At 42.1% G+C, this 21,426-nt stretch overlaps 1 protein-coding gene across 1 annotated transcript in view; it reads right to left on the bottom strand.

Annotated features, from left to right (window-relative positions):
* Positions 1-7,399: 7,399 nt before the first annotated feature.
* The window catches only part of BDNF (brain derived neurotrophic factor), a 33,864-nt gene continuing 19,837 nt past the window's right edge, over positions 7,400-21,426 (bottom strand). Inside the window, exon 2 of the mRNA XM_060157743.1 lies at positions 7,400-8,188. Within this exon, the coding sequence (XP_060013726.1) occupies positions 7,421-8,167 (747 nt within the window). The 5' untranslated portion in view covers positions 8,168-8,188 and the 3' untranslated portion in view covers positions 7,400-7,420. The remainder of the gene's footprint in view (positions 8,189-21,426) is intronic.

Here is a 21,426-nt window from a genome sequence, read left to right as displayed (position 1 = left end):
CCAGAGACCAGAAATGGCTTTGGTCATCCTAGTTAAAGACTGAACTACCAGGACTCCTGGTTCCTAAGGTAGGCTTGTCAGAATTCAGGTTTCCATGTTGTCCAATAGATGGGTAACATATTTGGACACCCTCCACCCCAGCTCCTAAACAGAGAATCTTCAAATGCAGTTTGCAGTGTCTAACACGTGCAGGAATATGCACACACAGATACACACACACTCACACAGAAGGGGTGGAGGTGCAAATAGATTATTCTCCCGTCCTCCTTTCCAGAAATAGTTCCTACGATCAGGAAAAGGTTTGCCACCGAGGCTGGAGAAGCCCTTTGCATTTGCAATCTGGTCTTTCTGGAGGGGTGAACCTAGGACTCCTCAGCTGGACGTTAATAGCTGATTAATTCAGGAAGCTTATTTAGTGTGTGACTAATATAGCTCTGTTTCACAAAGAGGGGGCCATGTTGGCAGATGCAGAGACCAGCTCCCCAGATGGAATAATCTTTTTCTTATTAATTTGCTGCATGTTGCTTCTCATTTCTTGCGGTCATTCCAAATGTGTTACAAACAACTACATGCTCTGGGTCCTGTATCCACTACTGCTATAGCTTTGGGAAAAAAAAAAGAAAAAAAATATTGACTATCAACTGCAGTGAGCTTTCCCAGCACACATCTTCATGCTTGCTTTTTTTTAAATCATTGCAGTCTCCCATCACTGAGCATTGCTCCACCTGGGAGCACCCATTGCTCTTGTGTTTTTTAGGAAATGAAAATCTGGATGGTTTGAATGATGTTTTCAGGGTCCTGGAAAGTGGTGGTGGCATGGCTGGGATTAGAACTCACAGATCCAATTTCTTGGGCTGTGCTGTCTTCCTACTGTCTAGAAGAATATGTGGCAGACTGTCTACTCCCCCTAGTCCAGGGATTCGTGAGTATCACCCAGAGGGCTTGTTAAAAACACTGATTGCGGGCCCCTCCCCCAGAGCATCTGATTCAGTAGGTCTAGGGTGGGGCCTGAGAATGTACATTTCTAACAAGTTCCTGGAGATGCTGTTGCTGCTGACTGGAGAGCACCCCTTGAGGACCACTGCTTAGTCCAATCAGATGCATGGGCAGGTAGTACAATCTCCAAGTAAACGCTCTTGGTACCTTTTGGAGAAGGTCTCTGATGTTTGGAGCGTTTCTATTTTGTTTTGTGTCTTTTTCCTCTTCCCCCCCTTGATATGCACCAAATTCGAGTTTGGAAACCATTATGATTATTTTTTCATGTTAAGGCTCGATGGAGAATGTAGACTAAATTAATTTGAATGTGTACCTCAGTACTTGATATGGATTTTTCCAAAATGTGAGCACTTAAGCTAGACGAAAATATTTCCCCTGGGTTCAGCCATTCTACACAGAGCAGCTCCTGGTTTCTAAGGAACCATTTGAACAGCATACAGTACCAAAGTGCAGTGCTGCAGAAGCATCCTTGTGATGTTTCTAAATGCAGAACATACACCCCAAGCTCAGTCTTTCAACCAACACTTTTTCTTGTCACTTACAGGCTTATGATTATTAATACCGTCATTAATTACAGTGTTCTGTGTGGGGTATTTTAGGGCAGAAGGGCTTATTTTTGCAAAGGAAAAGTACTTTTGTTTTGCCACATATAAAAAATTAGCAGCTCGCACTCAAATAGACAATGAATGCACAGGTCCTATTTGTTTATTTTGCATGTGTGTTGGGGGTGGGATAAGATTTAATGAATTGGAAGACTAGCTTTTATGAGTCCATGCTACTGACATCACCAAGCATCCAGGGTTGTTGCTTTTCAGAAAAGCAAATGTCAGGTCGGGGAGCTCCTGTTCTAGTATTTTGTGCCTAGCAACTAATTCAAGGGATTGAGGTAAAGGCCTATGGAAATCCTGTAGAGAGTGTGACATAAATGGCTCTTTTTCTTAATGAGGACTATCACGGGTAAGGCCACAATATTTTTCTACTATTTAAATATATTCTTCAGGCAATTTACTGCTTCTACTCACATATCAAAACGCAAGGAGGTTGCCTTTTTTTTCCCTACAGAGAATGAAAGGGTGGCTAGAATTAAAGGAATAGGGGATAGAGGTGTGGGCCGGGTATTTATTAGCTGGAATGTACGTAAAGCCTGGCTGGTTTGGAGTGGCCGCACCTACTCTAGCCACTGAATTTGGCTCTTAGGTGGGGAGTTCACAGCACCAACCACCAGTCAGCTTATTGTAACCAACAACAGTCAGATTCCCAATTAATTTCTCCCCCCAAACCAACCACCCAACCTTTTTTTTTTTTTTTTTTGCGGTATGCAGGCCTCTCACTGTTGTGGCCTTTCCCGTTGCGGAGCACAGGCTCCGGACGCGCAGGCTCAGCAGCCATGGCTCACGGGCCCAGCCGCTCCGTGGCATGTGGGATCTTCCCGGACCGGGGCACGAACCCACGTCCCCTGCATCGGCAGGCGGACCCTCAACCACTGCGCCACCAGGGAAGCCCCCACCCAACCTTTAAAACAAGTTAAAACAACCCGCAGCTAAAAAAAGAATAAAAAAAGAAGCCCAGATTCCATCACTAATTTTGCTGTTCAACATTTTAAGGTTGGATCAAATCTGTGGGTCATTCTTTCCAAGCTAAATAATTTATCTACCTACATTATGTAGATAAATTGTTTCTTATCCCAATTGTCAACATCCTTTACTTAACAATGGCTTACCAAAACATGCAGCCACTTCCACTTTAACTGTCTTATAGAACAGGCTTGATGCGAGAACATGGAGGAGACGTGTGTTTTAATTAGGCCTAAGCCCTAACGCTGCTAGGGTGCTGGCTGAGCTGAGGCCAGGCATGAAGGCTTCTGTTGCAGTGCATAAGGTGTCTGACATTTTATCCAGAGGCTAGTAACCTCTTAAATGAATCAGGGAAAATTTAACACTGATCCATTCTACGAATTAGTTCAGATTCTCACTCAGAACTGTGACAGTATTCACAGAATCGGTACAGCTAATAAAAAGACTTCATAGCCACTGCTAATGACCACAGAGGCTTATGAATAAGGTGAAAAACAATAGCAATGATCTGGCTTATTTCCAGGCATCTTCATAATGAAAGAGGTTTAACCGCTTACCCAATGACTAGAGTACAAATTGACTAGTCCTGTTAAGTTCAAGCTGGTTAATTTAGGAGATGTCTCCATCTTTTGTTTGCTTGTTTCTCTGACCTCATCTTCTGATGAAAACTTCCTGTCATGTTTACCAAACTCCTTTAACTTTAAGGAGCTTGAATGTCACATTGAATTCTCACTTCTTTTTACTCAAGATTCAAAAACCTTTTAGTCTTCCTCGACTGTGAAAATTGGTTAAGTCTGAAGTTTCCTAAAGTTCTAATTCATTGCTGGGCTCGCTGGCTCACTGGCAGCCCATTGCTGTCTTCACTGGCCGTCGGGACTTCTCCTAGGATTTAGAGTACTTTGCAAACTCACTGGACAGATTAGGATGGAGGAATTCCTCTCATTCGATCTGCCCTTCCTTCCATACCCACAAATCTATGTTTGTTATGACTTTCTTGATCCTTATTTATAAGACAATACAAGAGGAAACCATGTGTGTGTATGTTTGAAATAGAAATGATACATTGCACAGATATAGTTCACCACGTTCTGGGATGGGTTGTCAGTGTTCAAATGGGGAGTCTGAAGAGTAGGAACAGATGCTTTTTTTCCTTAATGGCCCTTTCTCTCATTTAAAATCCTTCCATTTATTTCCCTAAGATTTAGCGATAACTTCAAACACTTTAACTAAATTACCCAGCAGCTTGGCAGCCATGAAAGAGGCAAATCTTTTTAGAAATCCTAGCAATCTGTTAGCTCGTGGGTACTGTGATATAAAATCTGCGTGTTCCACGTACAAAAATTAAATCAGTGCAACGGATACGAGCACATAATGCAAACGGCACCATTTCCAAACGGAGGGTACATGACCTGCCTCTAAATATTGAATTTCTATGTTTTTTTCAGTCATTGACTTTCTAAATTTGGACCAATTTATCCTCATTATCCCTAAGTAAACCTACTTTGATTTTTTTTTAACAGTTATTTTATAATCAAATAGAGCCAGCCAGCCCTAATTCACGGATCCTGATGTTGCTAGGATACATGGCTTGGTATTTGATGAAAGTATATCACTTCAAAGGGGAAAACTTTCAAGTGTCCTAGAAAATGACACTCCCGTTTTCCACTGTGGAAGACAGGCCCAATCCTAGAGCTTCTTGAAAGCTCACAGACTGCAGGATTGGTCTCCCATGCTCTGAAATAAGCATCCTCTCTGGAGGGCTGTGCAATTGCTAAAACTAGTCAGGTTGGTCTTAAAGCAAGGAACACACGTATTTATAACAAAACACGTTGTCATGTTTGTTTTACAGTGAAGAGAATAAAACCCAGAACCCCCAGATTTTACGTACTTTGAAAATATATTTAAAAACATTAAAAATTCTATATTTAAAACATATATTATATGTTAATTAGTACACTTAAATAGAACTTGTATTTACAATAGGCTTCTGATGCGATTAAGTTTTAATGCCAATTTTTTCAAGAACATAATTATATAAATATACTAAAATACAATAAATATTTTTTGTTTGTTTTACATGGTGAATAATATCTTTACCATAGAGAGAACAAGGCCACAGACATTTACATTGTCAATGGGAATCACCAGAAAAAAGCAACAGACCTGCTGCCATGCATGAAACACTTCTGCCACAAAGAGACCACGGCAAGACTTTAAAAAAACAAAACCAAACAAAATGGAACAAAAATGAACAGCAACAGAGAAAGATTTTAACAAAATCAACCTTAAGTCAACGTAAACCACCGAGCATGTGACTGTGATGTAGCTTATTGAATAAGAGACTGCCACCGACCACATGATTGCTGAATGCCTCCTGCTCGGCCACTTAAGAGATCCGGCCTTTACAGTACACTTCGAGACTGTGATGGGGACTTTTTTGTTTTGTTTTAGAATTTTGTCCCTTGACAGGAGGCTGTGAAAATTGATCAGACAGCAGATATTCCGAGTATTCATTACATGTTAAAGATAATTACAAAGATAGTAGTTTCAAACAGCACAAAACAAACCTATACTACATAAGTTATTCCTTCTTTTAAAGACAGGTATTCAGGATGGTACCGTAAAAGATAGCCTCGTTCTAAATGAAAGACTGAACAAGTAGACATTATTTGCTGATGGTATCTTCATTCCCTGGGTCATGATGGACAGCCTCTTTTGCTTATCCCTCACCCTACTAAGATGCAACAAATTTCCTGAGGCTTTCTGATACTCAAGGACCCCATCCAGGACATTTTCAGGTTTACACAATGGGCTAAATGGGCACTAATTTCCACTGGAATCCATTTTACCTAGGACCACTATTTCAGGCTCCCAACTCGACTTCTCCTAACCCAAGATTGCAGAGGTAAGGCAGGGACCCTCTCCATGAACAGACAGGATGGTCACGAGGTGGCTGCAGCCTTTACCGGGGAGCAAAACTTTGTCAGCTCTGTCCTGGCCTCTTCCACCGAGCATAGCGCCTTCAAGCCTTTAGTGTCCTGGATGGGCAGACACCATCCCAAAGTCTTGTCTCTGGACAAGATTTTCTTTTGGTAGCCATGGTCATCCAACCTGAGTTTTGGGGCCTTTTCCTGTTCCCTTCCCCTTTACCAAAAGTTCTCAAAAGACAAAACCCTGGTTTCCTCAAGTCTAATTTCAAAGCAGTAAGTGCTCATGTAACAAACATCTCCCATCTCATCGAATCCATTCCATGATCACAATGCCATCGTGTAGTTCCAAAAATGTTCCAGGCTAATCCAGCTTTATGCAAAATTACTCAGAGGTGGAGGGTGTAAATCGGCTTGAGCGCGCGGTCCTCCAGCGAGAACCTCTTAGCACGGTTAGATAATGTAGGCACTTAAAGCGCGAGGTCCAAGCAACTTGACGCGTGTCATTCCAGAGCCACCCCGAAGGGTCCTTCAGAGTCCTCCCTTCTGGAATGTCTCAAGTACCCTTCTCCACCCCACCTAGACCTCAGCATGGCCGCTCAGAAATTCCTTCTGCACCACCTGGAAATGATAGGTCAGCTCCACACAGCCTCCAGAAGGCTGTTCAGTCTCATTTCACTGGCAGTGTGGACTCCTGCTCTGATCTAGGTGTTTCTGGGTCTGTACAGAACTCTACCTTTTGCTTGCAAGACAGTTATACGCCTTTCCATGATTTTTTTTTTAAGCCTCACAATGATTGACCCAAATGTTTACCCCTCATCTAAAAGAATTTTTATTTTTGAATTATTTTTTGTTTTTCTCTCATCTAAAAAAGAAAGAAAGAAAGAAAGAAATCACTGTTCTCCATGCTTATATGAGTGCCACGATGTGACAAAACATGTCTACTCATTTGCAGCAGTTGTAAAATATTTCAGAGCGCGCAACTGATTTTTCTCCCTTCGAGAAAACAAAACAAGGAGGGGACCAGAGGGGGTGGGGGGGAAAGAATGTGCTCAGAGTAAATGGAGATCTTTCCAACCAAAGAATCTTCCCCCGACCAAGGCCCAGAGGGTGAGCAGGCGCCTAAGAGGTGCGTCACGGGAAGTGGAGTGAGCACGTCATTCGTTTGCCTTAATTTTTATTCACTTTCCAGTCATCTGATTGATACTGCCGACATCTCTGCAACATACAAATGAATCTTTTATCAACCAGACTCTAGATGGAAGGAATTCTTTCCCCATTCCTACACCCTGTGGGAACTAAAAAAACAAAACAAAACAAAACAAAAAAAAGAAACACAAAACAAACAAAAATATACCCCTCCCATCCCCCATCCCCTAAGCCAGTAAAGCGATGACAACAGCACCTTGACATTGTTTTAATTCCAACGCTATCAGAAGTTAAAAGCAGTAAAACAGATAGAGTACTAACAAGAACGAAGATACTTACTGTCTAAAATGTAAACGGAATGTTTTGGTTCAAATTTTTGTTAGGCTTTTTTTTTTCTTTCTTTCTTTTTTTGTTTGTTTTCTGAAAGAGGACAGTTTGTTATCAATTCACAATTAAAGCAGCATGCAATTTATTAGTAGTATTTTTTAAACTTTTTTTTTTAACGTTTTTCAATTCTTGGCAACGGCAACAAACCACAACATTATCGAGGAATGTAATGCAGACTTTTTTAAAGTTGTGCGCAAAAAATGACTGTTTCCCTTCTGGTCATGGAAATGTCCAATAAATAGATCGTAGAACCACTGTACTGTATAAACTTCATTTATACATGCAGTTCATAAAATTATTTTTTTCTTAACTGAATAATTTACCCTGTTATGTATATATACAAATAGATCATTTTTGTCTCAATATAATCTATACAACATAAAGCCACTATCTTCCCCTCTTAATGGTCAATGTACATACACAGGAAGTGTCTATCCGTATGAACCGCCAGCCAATGCGCTTTTTGCTATCCATGGTGAGGGCCCGAACGTACGACTGGGTAGTTCGGCACTGGGAGTTCCAATGCCTCTTGTCTATGCCCCTGCAGCCCTCCTTTGTGTAACCCATGGGATTGCACTTGGTCTCGTAGAAGTACTGCTTCAGTTGGCCTTTCGAGACGGGGACTTTTTCGAGGACCGTGACTGTCCCGCCTGACATGTCCACTGCAGTCTTTTTATCCGCCGCCGTCACCCACTCGCTGATGCTGTCGCACACGCTCAGCTCCCCGCGGCGGGCAGGGTCCGAGTGGCGCCGGACCCTCATGGACATGTTCGCGGCATCCAGGTAATTTTTGTATTCCTCGAGCAGGAAGAGGAGAGGAGGCTCCAAAGGCACTTGACTGCTGAGCATCACCCGGGACGTGTACATGTCCGCGTCCTTATTGTTTTCCTCACTGGGCCGATCTTTCTGGTCCTCGTCCAAGAGCTCTTCGATCACGTGTTCAACGGTGTCAGCCAACGACGACGTCAGGCCTCTCGAACCCGCCTTGGGCCCATTCACGCTCTCCAGAGTCCCATGGGTCCGCATACCTGGGTAGGCCAAGCTGCCTTGTCCTCGGACGTTGGCTTCTTTCATGGGGGCAGCCTTCATGCAACTGAAGTATGAAATAACCATAGTAAGGAAAAGGATGGTCATCACTCTTCTCACCTGGTGGAACTGTAGGGAGAAAGCAGAAACAGGACACAAGACTGTTTAGGGCTTTCTTTTGCTGGGATACAAAGCAGCCATCTGATTGTAATTCCAGGCCATTCTGCACGGTCAAGGTTTCTGCTGTATTGGTGATAAACTCCAGCTGCACCAGACACAGGTTAATGTCAGTAGTGTGCTCGATGGGCCTTAATACAAACCAGAGCTGTGCAGCCTTGGCCCCGAGGTTTAGCATGTAAACCCGAGATTAGGTGGCTCCTGAGCAAGTGAAAAGAAACTGTGGCTTCGAGTTTGCCTCTTTCCTCCCACTTGAGCAGCTCTGTAAGTTTAATTTTTAATGATCTCTGCTCGGGCTGTCACAGGAAACACAACAGCAGAAATGTTACCAAGCAACAACGGCGAGGGTAATAGTAATCTTTTTTTTTCCCTCAAGCCAGCAGCGTGGCCCTATGGCAGGAACGTGTGACAGGACCAGTAGTGGCTTGTGGGGTCTGAGGGGGCCTTTCTAGCTAGGGGCTATCCAGGCATGAACAAGAAAACAAGTCAGGGAGCTACAAGGAGGCTCCCCATTGACTCTTTCCTCCCATGGAGATAATCCATTAGAAGAAAGGAGGGAGTTCCTTGGTGGTCTAGCGGTTAGGATTCAGCACTTTCACCGCTCTGGCCCGGGTGTGATCCCTGGTCAGGGAACTGAGATCCGGCAAGCCATGCGGTGCGGCCAAAAACCAACCAACAAACAAAGAAAAACAAAGGAGAAAGATCACTTCGTCAGATCATCCAGTTCTACCGATAAGAAAACCAAAGGCCATGGAGGACTTGCCTCCCGTCACGAAGAAAGTTTCTATTAGAACTCGGGACTCCCAAGTCCAGCTTCAACGTTTTTCTACTACACCTTGGGTGGTCGTAACGAAAATAAGCTTTGCTCGTTCCCAAACAGAAATCATTTTCTACACGTTGATTTTAATGACGCGTCTCTGCCTGGGGCTGATATCATGAAAGCAACGTGTCTACCTGAGAGAGAACTGGGGCTTCCCTGGTGGCGCAGTGGTTGAGAGTCCGCCTGCCGATGCAGGGGACACGGGTTCGTGCCCTGGTCCGGGAAGATCCCACGTGCCGCGGAGCGGCTGGGCCCGTGGGCCATGGCTGCTAAGCCCACGCGTCCAGAGCCTGCGCTCCGCAACGGGAGAGGCCACAACAGTGAGAGGCCCGCGTACCGGAAAAAAGAGAGAGCTGAAGAAGGTGGCATCAAAAAGCTCGAAGGCAATTTCAAGTGCCTGCCACATGCGCATCGACGTGTATCTCCACTAACTCCCTCAGCCCCTCACCCCTCGGCTTTTCTGGCTCTTGTGCAGACTCATCTAAGAGAGTTCAGCCTCTCTTTTTATTGGAACGTGACCTGTGTGCACATGTGTGCGTGAGCTCTGAGTCGATCGTACCTTTAAAAAGCCGGGCGGCACTGTGCACATTTTGGTACAGGCAGCTGAGCTGGTGCTTCTTTCTGGGCTTTTGAAGGTTTCTGGGAAGTCCCTTAACAGCACACTACAAAATTAATCTTTTCCTGTTTGCCAGAGAGTAGCTATACTCTAAATTTGGCTCTCCAGCTACAAGCATGCTCTGGGAAGCCAATTAGAATGAGTGAAGAGCGAGGTGAAAACATACCTACAGACACAAGGTTCCCGTCGGATGGTGAAGGACTTGAGGATCACTTACCTGAGGCATCGCGTCCCTGAGTAGCAATGGGAAGCATTCCCCCGCCCGAGCCCAACATTCTAACTTTATTCCTACTTCTGGGTTCTGGAGCAAGGGCTTACAAAAAGACACGCACGTGCCACAGCTGTTACGCTGTGCCAGTCGGTAGGAAAGGGGACTGCTTTTCTGTCCATGAGGTGTCACTTGCCAGGAAGGTAACCTACCTCCTCCAGTCAGTAGGTCATACTGCAGAAAGAGCTGAAACTCTGGGAGTGAGAACCCAATGTTTCCGTCCTCCAATTTTATCAGAGATCACATTTTCTACTACTACAAGACTTCATTACCGTCCCCAAACACCAACCAACTTCCTTGCAGATTCACTCTTGCTTCTGCATGAGTAGCAAGCATGCTCAGAACTGCTTGGAGTACACAGTCTCAGATTAGGAGGACACACTGGTTTGAATAAAACACAGATATCCAGTCTGCTAATACCTGAACTTTTGTGAAGGTTCTGGATTCCACACCATCAAAGAAATGGATCCTCCAAGGAGCTTTCTGTTCCTGGCAGCTGTATTTACACCACTGAATGAAAATCCTTTCTCCTAGTGTTTCCGGTCCAAATTAAAACAACCCAAGGGGCACCTCAAATGCAGGCCGATGAAAAAAGTCAAATTTAGAATATTTTACTCCTCCCCTCTATCACACTGGTAGACATTTGCTGTGATTAGCTATCTTTTAATACCATACTTCATGAAATCTAAGATACTATCCTTCTGAAGTACACCATTTTAGGTACCACTAGGATATCAAAAACGCAGCCAGTTAAACTATTGCTTTCTTTACCACTTAGAATGGAAAAGAGTTCTTTTAGACTTATTTGGACATATTTTATCATAGATAACTTCTGTGCATATGTAAAAAAGAAAATGAAGCAAAATAAATTGGTTAAGGCAATGACAACTATGTTGCAACTGCTACACAGCCAACGACAATAAAATGACATCAACTGTAACCCAATTTCAGAGATGTTAAAAAGATGAATAAGAAAATGTGAATCTTTGAATGAATGAAAAAGTTTAGTAAGTATTTACTAAGTGCCCACACTCACTGCTTAAAATGGCCCAAGGCACGGAGGCATCTTAAACTACAGAGTGGGAAAATTATTTTATTATTATCATAGTAATGAGTCTTTTAATGATCCTTTTTTCTATACTTGGACTTAAAGAAGTTGACCCTGTAAAGTTACTGCTTTTCACTTGTCGCATTTATCTTTCTATTAATAACTTTTCGGTTATAAAAAGAGTTAGCACTTTAAGTATCATTTTCTCATCAGTTCCACAAGCAAATTTTTCAAAGGAACAAATGGCATCTGAGTGAATATTACTTGGCTTTCATCCTGAAGCCCAAACATGGGCATCCCTCAAAGCAGAACATATGCAGACATTCAGTAATTAAACTACCTGGTGATAAAGCCCAACCCCAAGCCACGGCCCCACCCAACTGAGTGACTTTCTACAGTGATAACTGCCTTCTGGCTTATAAGGCCAATACTTTTTGTTGGAACAACGTCACTTCCTAACTTTTCTGTTTCTGACAATGGTTTCTTTTCTTTTTTTTTTACATCTTTATTGGAGTATAATTGCTTTACAATGGTGTGTTAGTTTCTGCTTTATAACAAAGTGAATCAGTTATACATATACATATGTTCCCATATCTCTTCCCTCTTGCGTCTCCCTCCCTCCCGCCCTCCCTATCCCACCCCTCCAGGCGGTCACAAAGCACCGAACTGATCTCCCTGTGCTATGCGTCTGCTTCCCACTAGCTATCTACCTGACGTTTGGTAGTGTATATATGTCCATGCCTCTCTCTTGCTTTGTCACAGCTTACCCTTGACAATGGTTTCTTGATACTTTGGACCACCCAGGCTGCAGGATAGAAATCTTGGAATCAATTCTGCCAATGTATTTCTTGTAGAGCTTTTAAATCCAGTCAGTGAAGAAGTCCTGCTCATTTTTCCTTTAAAATACTTCTCCTGTCCATCCTGTTTCTCCATTCCACTGCCACTGTCTCGGCTCAGCCCTTGCCATCTCATTTTGACTACAATGCCCCCAGCGCTACCCACCTCCCCCCGCCCCCCCGCCCAATGTATATGACATCCTTTCTGCTCCATTTAACTCTGATGACCTGACTAACCTCTCATCTTATGCTCCTATACAAAGACTTGCAATGACTTTTTTATTCCACCAGATCAAATCTAACCTCTTTTGCCCGGTATTCAACACCCTTCAAAATCTGGCATCACCTTACTTAGCTAACTTTCTCATGTCAACTCAGTGCTTCATCACCTCTCCTCTGAGCAGGCCAGAGTCCTTGGAGCCCCAAATGTATCAGTGCCTGTAAGTGACTTGTTCCTTTCTTCTGGAAAATTCTCTTTTCTCTATCTGACTAAATCTTGCTTATCCTTCATGACCCAGTTCAACCATCAAATCACACATGCCACCTTCTTTAAACTACTCCAGCGCACACTGCCCTCCTTTGCCTCTAAAATTCCACATAACATGTACCTCATTCCCTACTCACTGGTTAATTGGTAACAGTGCTTGCTAATTATGGTCAGTCTTCAATTGGATGATAAGCTCGCTGGATCATGGGTGATTCCCCCATAATGCTTAACACAGAATAATGTAGTAGTAGACTCAGTCAAAACTTACTGATGGGTTTATTAAACCATGAGAAAACAGTGCTGATGTCATTTTCACAGGAAGTCTTTCCATATGGCAAGCACCAGTGAACTCACTGAAATTATTAGGTCAAGTACAGGCTGTACTAAACCCAAATTACAAGCTCTCAAGTATTTGATAGATGGTAATTATCAGCCATGAGGAATCGCTTGAGTTTCTCTAATAGGGTATAACTTACCTTGAGTAATAATTTTTTAAAAGCAAATAACACTACAACACACTAACTGCCCCTACTACTTCCTTTGCTGCTCTGTTTCTAATAGAAGACTTGGAAAGGGGGCAGTAATAATAATTATAGCAAAATTTGGAACTTTCAGTCTTTTAATGTTCTTTGTCCTATTTACCTCGTCAATGAGTAATTTTATACACTGTATTAGGAAATCAGGAAAGGTTAAGAACCTCCATGACAATTTTCTTATATGACAGTTTCTTCAGGTGAGTGTTACACAAGAGATAAAGAGGCTATGCAAAATTGTTAAGTAGCTTGTTAGTCTATATATCTATTTATACATTACAAAATTCACTGCTGTTAATTCTGTTCCAAGCCTTACAACAATCAACTCAACCACATGTATAAAATGCTAGGAAGGTTGTTTTTAGCCCCATTCTCAAAAAATTAAATATAGTGCACAGAGCTAAAAAGAAAATCAACGAAATAGAAATAAGGTTTACTTTTAAGCATGACTCACAAGTCTTAAACATTCAACCAAATGAATATCCATGACAGCAGGCTGTAGTAATAACTTATATTTGTCTAAAAGACTGCAGAACATTCACAAGCATCGTCTAATTTGATTGCCACAAGGAGATAGGACAGGTATTATTATCCACATTATACAGATGAGACAATTACTGTTCAGATATCATAAAGCTAAAAGGTTCCCCGTCTCACTGTCCACATTTTTACCATCAGGCCATGTTCTAAATATATATGTTTTTTAATTTAAAATATTTAACCACAGGGAGGAGAGAAGTGATGCTATGAACGGTGGTCAAAGAAGCAGCTTATAAAGTATGGACACAGTTTTCTGCAGTTGTGTGTATCTTAGAGCCCAACTTTCTAAAGGCAGCACCATTAAGATGATATTCTGACCTTCAAGACCCTTCAACTTTATGGCTTGATTGCTTCAGCAGATGGAATTTCAGACAATTCAGTCCTCCTCTAAAAGCAAGCTTTGCAAAAATTTAGGCATGTTAGAGCCAAGTTTCCATGGCCAGAGCTAAGAAGGGGAACCAAACAATAATATGGATAATTTGGGCATACAGGCGGAAAAATACAAGGCTTTGTTTTTTCCCAGTCCCTTTGGGTTTTGTCTATGAGCATGTAGTCAAAGGAAACACAGTTTAAAGATATAGTTGCTCACGTTAGACAGTCCTATAAGCAACAGGGATAATGCTAATGTTGGCAAAATTATCAATTAATATTTAATTCCTAACATACCTGATACAAAAATCTATTAAGAGCCCAATTTAATGAAATCTTGCAAGTCTAGGCTTATTTTTGGTTGTTCATTCATCAGACATGGATCTGTTTTCAAGCCTTCCAGTCTAGGAGGGAGGTAGGACATATATGTAAAGTAACTAAAATATAAAGGTAGAAATGACCCAGAAAAGTATAGGTACAATTCTATAAAGAGAAAGAGGCTATTTCCACTCAGAGAAAGAAGAATGCTTTGTGAAGACCATAGCAAAGGATAGAAAGGATTTTAATGTATCCAGAAAAGACCCCAGTGGATGGACGGCAGCTTGGTTAAAGGCACGGAGTACATTTCTAGACAGAAGAGTTCTAGAGTAGTGAGGAATAAGAGTGAATGACTGTTAAGTTTTGAAAGGCTCTGAGGGTGATGCTGAAGAGTCTGGACCCTGCTGTACAAGCACGGAAGAATCAACTAGAGTTTCTGAGTGGGAGGAATGCTTCAAGAAGCCCAGTTTATCACAATGTGTAGGAGAACCTGAAAGAATGATACGTTGGAAGAGACACGTCAATTAATTGACTTTATTCTTAGCGGCTGTTGAGCTTTGAAAGTAAATACTAAGGAGTTACGTAAGTGTGGAGTTGGGGTTAAGGGGCCTGGACATAATTTTTAACTTATTCTATGTATGTATGTATGTGCGTGTGTATGTATTTTTAGGCTTAATTAAGTTGCCAAAAGCAAAGGGTTTAGAGAGACGTGTGCAGAGCTGGGTGGTAACCATGAGCCGTGTCTGTCTGGGCCAAAGGAACAGAACGGAGGGAGGTGGAGGGAAGGCGGGCACATAAACTCTCATTCCAATTATGATTACACCGAACTTGGATTCTACTGCTCAGCACTTTTAATTCAAAGATCTCCAAACGCTTTGCAAATATTAATTAAGACTCATAGGCCCCTAGAGGTGCAGGTAACTATAATTATCCCCATGTCATACAGGAGGAAAGAGGACCAAAGTTTTTAATCAACTCATCCACTTCCCCTGGTTCCCCTGAAAGAACAAGGTTAGAACCTCGGATTCCAAAGGAAAACTAGGCCTTCACCTACAGGGACTAGTTTCTTCCATCCCTCTGCATTATTTCTGTATTGTTTTCCCATTAGGTATATATTGTTTAGCCAAGAAGACTTAAAAGAGAAACACCTCACATCCCTCAAAGAAAATAATGGGTAGTTGGAATCCACAAATACAACGGAGGGAAAAAAAGCTCATGATCATTACAGATGCTCACCTCCTCACCTGAAAGACCAATCAACTGAAACTGATAAATATTTTAGTAAATGATACCTGATAATGCATATGTTCCAAAGCTTTGAAGGAAGTTCCTTTAAAAATGTAGTTTTTAACCATAACATAGTTTATGTCCAAGAGTATCTGATTACACTTCTTATAAAACACAGTCCTTCCTACTACTCTCTGATCCCTGAGTACGCTCATGGTTTTGAGTGACACTTGGATACATTACTTAGCCTAAGAACGCCAGAGAAATTGCTGGTTCTTAGTTCAAACCTGGAGTGACACATACATGCAAGTACCATGAAAAAAAGGTGTATTTCCCTGAATCATAAATTTGATAGACAAAATTACATACATCTTTGATAGAAAGCCCTATAGCTCTGGCCCTCTATTCACTCCTTCTATTCCCGCCCCCCCCCCACCGCATTTCTGAAAAAGGATTTTTTCTATTGGTTGGAGACCTACCTTATCCAGAAGTAAAACCAGACCGTAATCTCTATTAGGAGAGGGATTGGGCATTCTCTGAATTAGCACAATTTGTACAGTACCTTGCACAAACTAGGTTCCCACACACATTAAATGACTCAGTTCCCCTCTGTACTGGTAATATTTGCCTAGTATTTAGGGAGGTGCAATGAAAGTAAGGGCAGTAAGTCTTAAAAGTGAGCTATAATGATGGAATGAATTTTGGAATAAGAGATAGGAAATGCCTGGCACAAGGACCAGGCCTGGGCAAAGAACACACTCCACCTGGCATTCCAGCCCCAGGCACAGCTGCCACCATGCAAAGGTCTACAAGTGCCTCCATCATTACTGCTCTGGGAAACCTGCTGTTCTACGGGAACCAAGGCAGCATTCCAGAAAGCCAGAGGCACCCAGAGCTGGCAGTCTTATCCATTTATCCATACTCTGCCCCCTTCCTCCACCTCCTCTACACAGAGAAATACTGCCCCAACAGTGTACATCTCTAGTCCCTCCTAAAGAAGTCTCAAGCATACACAGGTCACTTGCCCATCAAATAAGGAGACTGTCTAAAAATGCTTTTTAAAGTATTGTTTTAAACTGCCAGTTGTTAGATTACAGGAACGAAATGGCAGTTAACATTCAATTAAAAAGCCTAACCTCTTCAATTAGGATTCTGTTTCCTTTAGAATTTCAGGTGGAGTTTGTCATAATGAGCTGAAGTTCATATTTAACAATGTTCTGACTATTAAATTGCCAAAAAGCAAGGTATTATTTATTAAATTTCCACACAGGGTAGACAGTAACATTAACTAAGAAGACACTGTCTACCTGGTTCTGTGAAGTTTCAGTGACCCACTGCGTAAGGAAGGGCCTGAAAAAATTATCAAGTATCCATCACATTTAATGCTAGGTGTTGAGCCCTCCAAGTCCTGTGAAATCATGGGGAAAAATTTCCCGTAAAGGGAAAATGACTCTGGAAATAGTAAATAAGGAGATATAAACATCATTGTAACACAGGCATTTAAGTTACATTTAAACATATGGACTTTGAATTTATAGAAAAAATTGAAGTACAAAATTCATTTCATGCAACCTAAATCTCCAACTTCAGATAATTTTTTGAGTGTTACATCTATAAATTAAGTGTATTAATGCAATTCCAATTTGTTACTAAGAATACTACAACAGAAGGAGAAACTTGTGGAGCCTGAAACAAGTTTTAGGAAATGTAGGTATGGGATAAATGTCCATGGGTGGAAATTAAATGAAGCCTTGCTTCTCAAAGTGGGATCCATGGGCCAGTAGCATTAGCAAAACCTGGGAGCCAATAAGAAAAGCAGAATCTCAGCTTCCCCTCCTCCAGACCATCACAGCATCCACTCAATCAGAATCTGCATTTCAACAAGACTCATAAACTTCAAGGTCATTCATATACTTATTAAAGTTCAGAAGCACCGGACTAAGTGATAAAACCAAATGGCGGTTAGCATTCAATTAAAAAGCGGTGTCTACTTAAGACACGGAAACGGCAGGGTTAACATCAACTTAAGTAACCTCCTTGGTTCAACTTGCTTTATTGGGACATTTATTATGCAGCAAAATAGTTCTGCTTTTGAAATGTTAAGTAAAATCTGGGTTCCCTTTATGTCAACTGGCTTTTCCACTGTTGTGTTCATACCATAAAGTGCAGGATACCTATAAACGTGACAGGCTGAATGAGAATTTATAGAGTCCTACTGATCTAAATCTGGACTTCCACACAATCACTAAATTTTATCTCAATGCTACAAGGCAAGTACAAGCATAACTGGCCTCCCTGATCATTAGAACCCTAACATCACTCACTTGATCAGAATGATACTGGAAATGATGTGATCAGTTAGAGCAGCGAGTAGATTTCCAGGCACATTAATATTACTTTCAGCCGGATGTCTCTGATCCTCCTGAGTTCTTTCTGTTGTGAAATGGTGAAACAGAGGCAGAAAGAACTGACTCACCCACTTAATGGAGATTTCTTGTCCTAAAACTAACAGATCGAGCTACCTCCTACCAAGTACTATGAAGTTAAAACAGAAAACAGAAAACTCACAAAATAGAACAGCAATGGGGAAATTCCCTGGTGCTCCAGAGGTTAGGACTCCACGCTTTCACTGCTGAGGACACGGATTCGATCCCTGGTCGGGGAACTAAGATCCTGCAAGCCCCACGGCACACCCAAAAGAAACAAAAACAAGACAAAACAAACAAAAAACAACAACAGCAGCAAACAACCAAACCCTAAAGTATATTAGCGTACGTACCAAGCATCAAAATCCCCTCTCCAACCCAAATCTGTCTCTATTTCAATAAGGTACCCAGCAGCAACCCGATTTCTCAGTTGAGTTCCAACATCTGGGATCATTTGCTTCAAGACTGAAGCACCCAAAATGGTTTTAAAAAAATGTTAGATTTCCAAAGAAAAGTAAAAACTTTGAGTTGAACAACATTATCAGGGAGTCGATGGGGTAGGGTAATTTCATAAACAGAACTGCTAGAGACTGGTCCACTCTTTAGGCTTTTTACAAAGGACTAAAAAAGATGGCTAGTTACCAAACCCCAAGAAGTCACCAAGTTCACCAGTACAAATGCAAGTGACTCACACTGGGAACCCTGATATCGTGGCTGTTACATCATTGGCAAATGGGTGGGTGAGATGAGGCTGAGATGCCACAAAACCCTATTTTCCCAGGCAGTATCCATCTTGAGCCCCACCCAGTACAGATGTCAACAAAGCTAAGGGACTGCCTCTCCAAATCACAAACAAGGTGTACCTACTGACAGGGGCTATTGTGAAAGCACAGTAGAACATGGTCTTCCAAGTTCCTGGATCCAGGAAGGAGCATGCTCTGTCTAAAAAAAATGCAAGGGTGACACAACTGCATTCTTTGTCCCTAAGGGGAGAACATGCACTAATTCAAACCAGAGGATAAAGAAAATCCACCTTTAAGAAGTCGGCCACAATGTGGAGACTGGGAATATGCCAGAACAATTACAGTCGGAAAAAAAAAAAAGGCAAAGGAAGAAAGTTAAGACCCGTCTGTCCTATTTCAGTCTCTTTTTTCAGAACCGGCAATGTCAAATCGACAGGTTGCTTTCAGAGTGCTGCTGGACACTCTTGAGTTCCTGCCAGGAGGTGCCGTGGGGATTCTGACAGCTGTGAGCCAACACCCACCAGACACCGTCCCCATACAAACACACTCTTAATGGACCCCAAAGCTGTGGTAGAGGTATACCTTTCTCAGTGTTTCCACAGATGGTGTTCCTGAAAATTTCCATAGCCAATGTATGCCTGTGGTTAATTAGTTATCTGAGCAATTTCCATAAAGAAAGAATATCTGTACATATTTAGACCCATCTTAGGTCCAAACTGGAAGACTTCAATGTCATTAAGTCAGAAGGGGTACAAAGAGAATGGGATGGGTAATTCTCACCTGATGAAGAGACCTCTCTCTAGATTAGACCCTATCCTCAGAAGTAACACAGAACTTTAATTTTTAAAAAAGCAAGAGAGGTGAAAACAGGTGGGGGAAGAACCTGAACGGAGGATAAGTTGCCTCTAGAATCAAAAGAATAACATTCCTTTAAAAGCTACTACCAAGAAATACTAGGGGAAAGATAAAATTAGCAAGAGAAGGCCAGCAGCTCTGTTGCTCACCTTTATGAGACCATTTTCAGGAATCGCTTTGTTAAATTCCACTGAAGCACAAAGGCACACACCACAGCCCTTCTTCTGGGATGCACAGTCATACCATACAGAAGCGTGTGGGTAGAGGCCAAACATGTGTGGACACGCAACCCTTTCTGTAGCAACGCAGTGTTCTGCGCATTCTCTAGGATTAACCTTCTCCACACATGGAGAAAACTGGCGGTTCCACACATTGAGTTGTCCTTCAGGTTATTTTTGCATCCAACTCTATAATTTCTTTTAATTGCTTATTGTAAAACACAGGAAAGTGCTCATTATTTGTAGCTTAATGCAGGAGCAAAACTAATTGCGTTCCCCCGCCCACTGCCCTACCCCAGCCCTCAACTCTTCTGTGTGTCACCGTTCATCTGAACAGCACAAGGAAGCCGGTTTCTGGGCCCTGTACATAATGAGCCAGGTGCACCCTATTCCAGAAACTGGCTGTGCTCCAGAGCTACTATAAAATACAAGGAAAATATTAACATCTCAGATGACAAAAGATCCATATGGCTGGTCAGAAAATACCTACATCATAGAATGTACCTATACGGAAACATTCAGTTCTGTGGTTTTGTGAGTATCAGGACTGTGAGAACGTTTGTTTGGCTCCAACCCTTTTCACTCAACACTGATTCCTACAGAAGTCATGCAAACTCTAACATCAAAACATTTAATCTAAACAAGGGGATGAGGGCTGTGTTTCTACATAGTACCATAAATAAATACAGTATTGGTAGTGGTGTATATGGGGGGGTGAGTTTTGGAGGATGCTCTAGGGAGCTGGTTAAATAAGTAACATCAAACTTCTCTTCATATTAAAAAGCGATTTAAAATAACAGCTAACATTTACTAGCTATGAGGTAAATAACCTAATTATTGACAGTTTACAGCTGAGAAAACTGAGGCTCAGAGAGATTTTGTAAATTGCCTAAGACCATATGCCTGGCATGTGGTGGAAATGGAAATCTGAACCTGGGCTAGCTTGCATGCCTCTTTCCACATGGGGTCAGATGTGAACGTGGCGTCATATTTTGAGGGAGGTCTATTCCACCAACTGCTTATTTATTTAAGCAAAGCCGCATGTGATCATTCCTGATAAGTAGTTTGTTTACATGCTAATTCCACAGAGGTTGAACATCATCTTAATGTTTCTTCTTCACTACCCTCTTCCCAATATTGAATTATTCCCTCAAGGTACCAACCATACATGCATACTTAATAGGGCAGAGTGTCAAAACTCTGCAGGAAGGTAATTTGTTTGAAATGGCAGGACATTTTCCCCCGAGAAGATTTCTTCGGGCACTGGAACAAAACCACATGCTTTTCAGACCAGGAACTATAACTGCCAAATATATGTGTCAACTCCACTTGAGTAAGAATACAGTAAGTCCCCTACATACGAACCTTCAAGTTGCGAACTTTCAAAGATGCAAACGTGCATTCACATGTCCAATCACATAAGTTAGTTGATGTGTCTGGCGTACACTGTCACGTGCATGCACCCTCTACAAGTGGTTGTGCTTTTGTGTACTTCACAGGACTGTTGCTGTGCAACACGAGGCACTTACTAATGAAGACCTGATGGAATTGGAGGCCCAGAGAAAGGACGAAGAGAGACAAGAAGAAGAAGAAGGAACTGAAGAACCGAAGAGATTCATGCTTCAGGAAATGGCAAGGGGATTTCTTTATCTGAGGAGGCACTGTTAGCTTTTGAGGCACAGGACCCGAACGTAGAACAGTACACGAAGGTTGCAGCAGCCGTTCAGAATGCAATCCAGTGCTACCGTGTCATCTATCGTGAGAAAAAAAGAGCTACTACCCAGACATCACTGGATCGTTTTTTCAAGAGGGTAGATAGAATTGAATCCAGCGAGGAACCAGACCCTGTGGCATCAGCGTCAGGCGTGAGTGAAATTGCAGCTCGC

This window comes from Lagenorhynchus albirostris, chromosome 9 (assembly GCF_949774975.1).
Source record: "Lagenorhynchus albirostris chromosome 9, mLagAlb1.1, whole genome shotgun sequence".
Classification (NCBI taxonomy): Eukaryota; Metazoa; Chordata; class Mammalia; order Artiodactyla; family Delphinidae; genus Lagenorhynchus; species Lagenorhynchus albirostris.
Note: the sequence above shows the minus strand (reverse complement) of the source record. Positions and strands in the feature narration are given on the sequence as shown.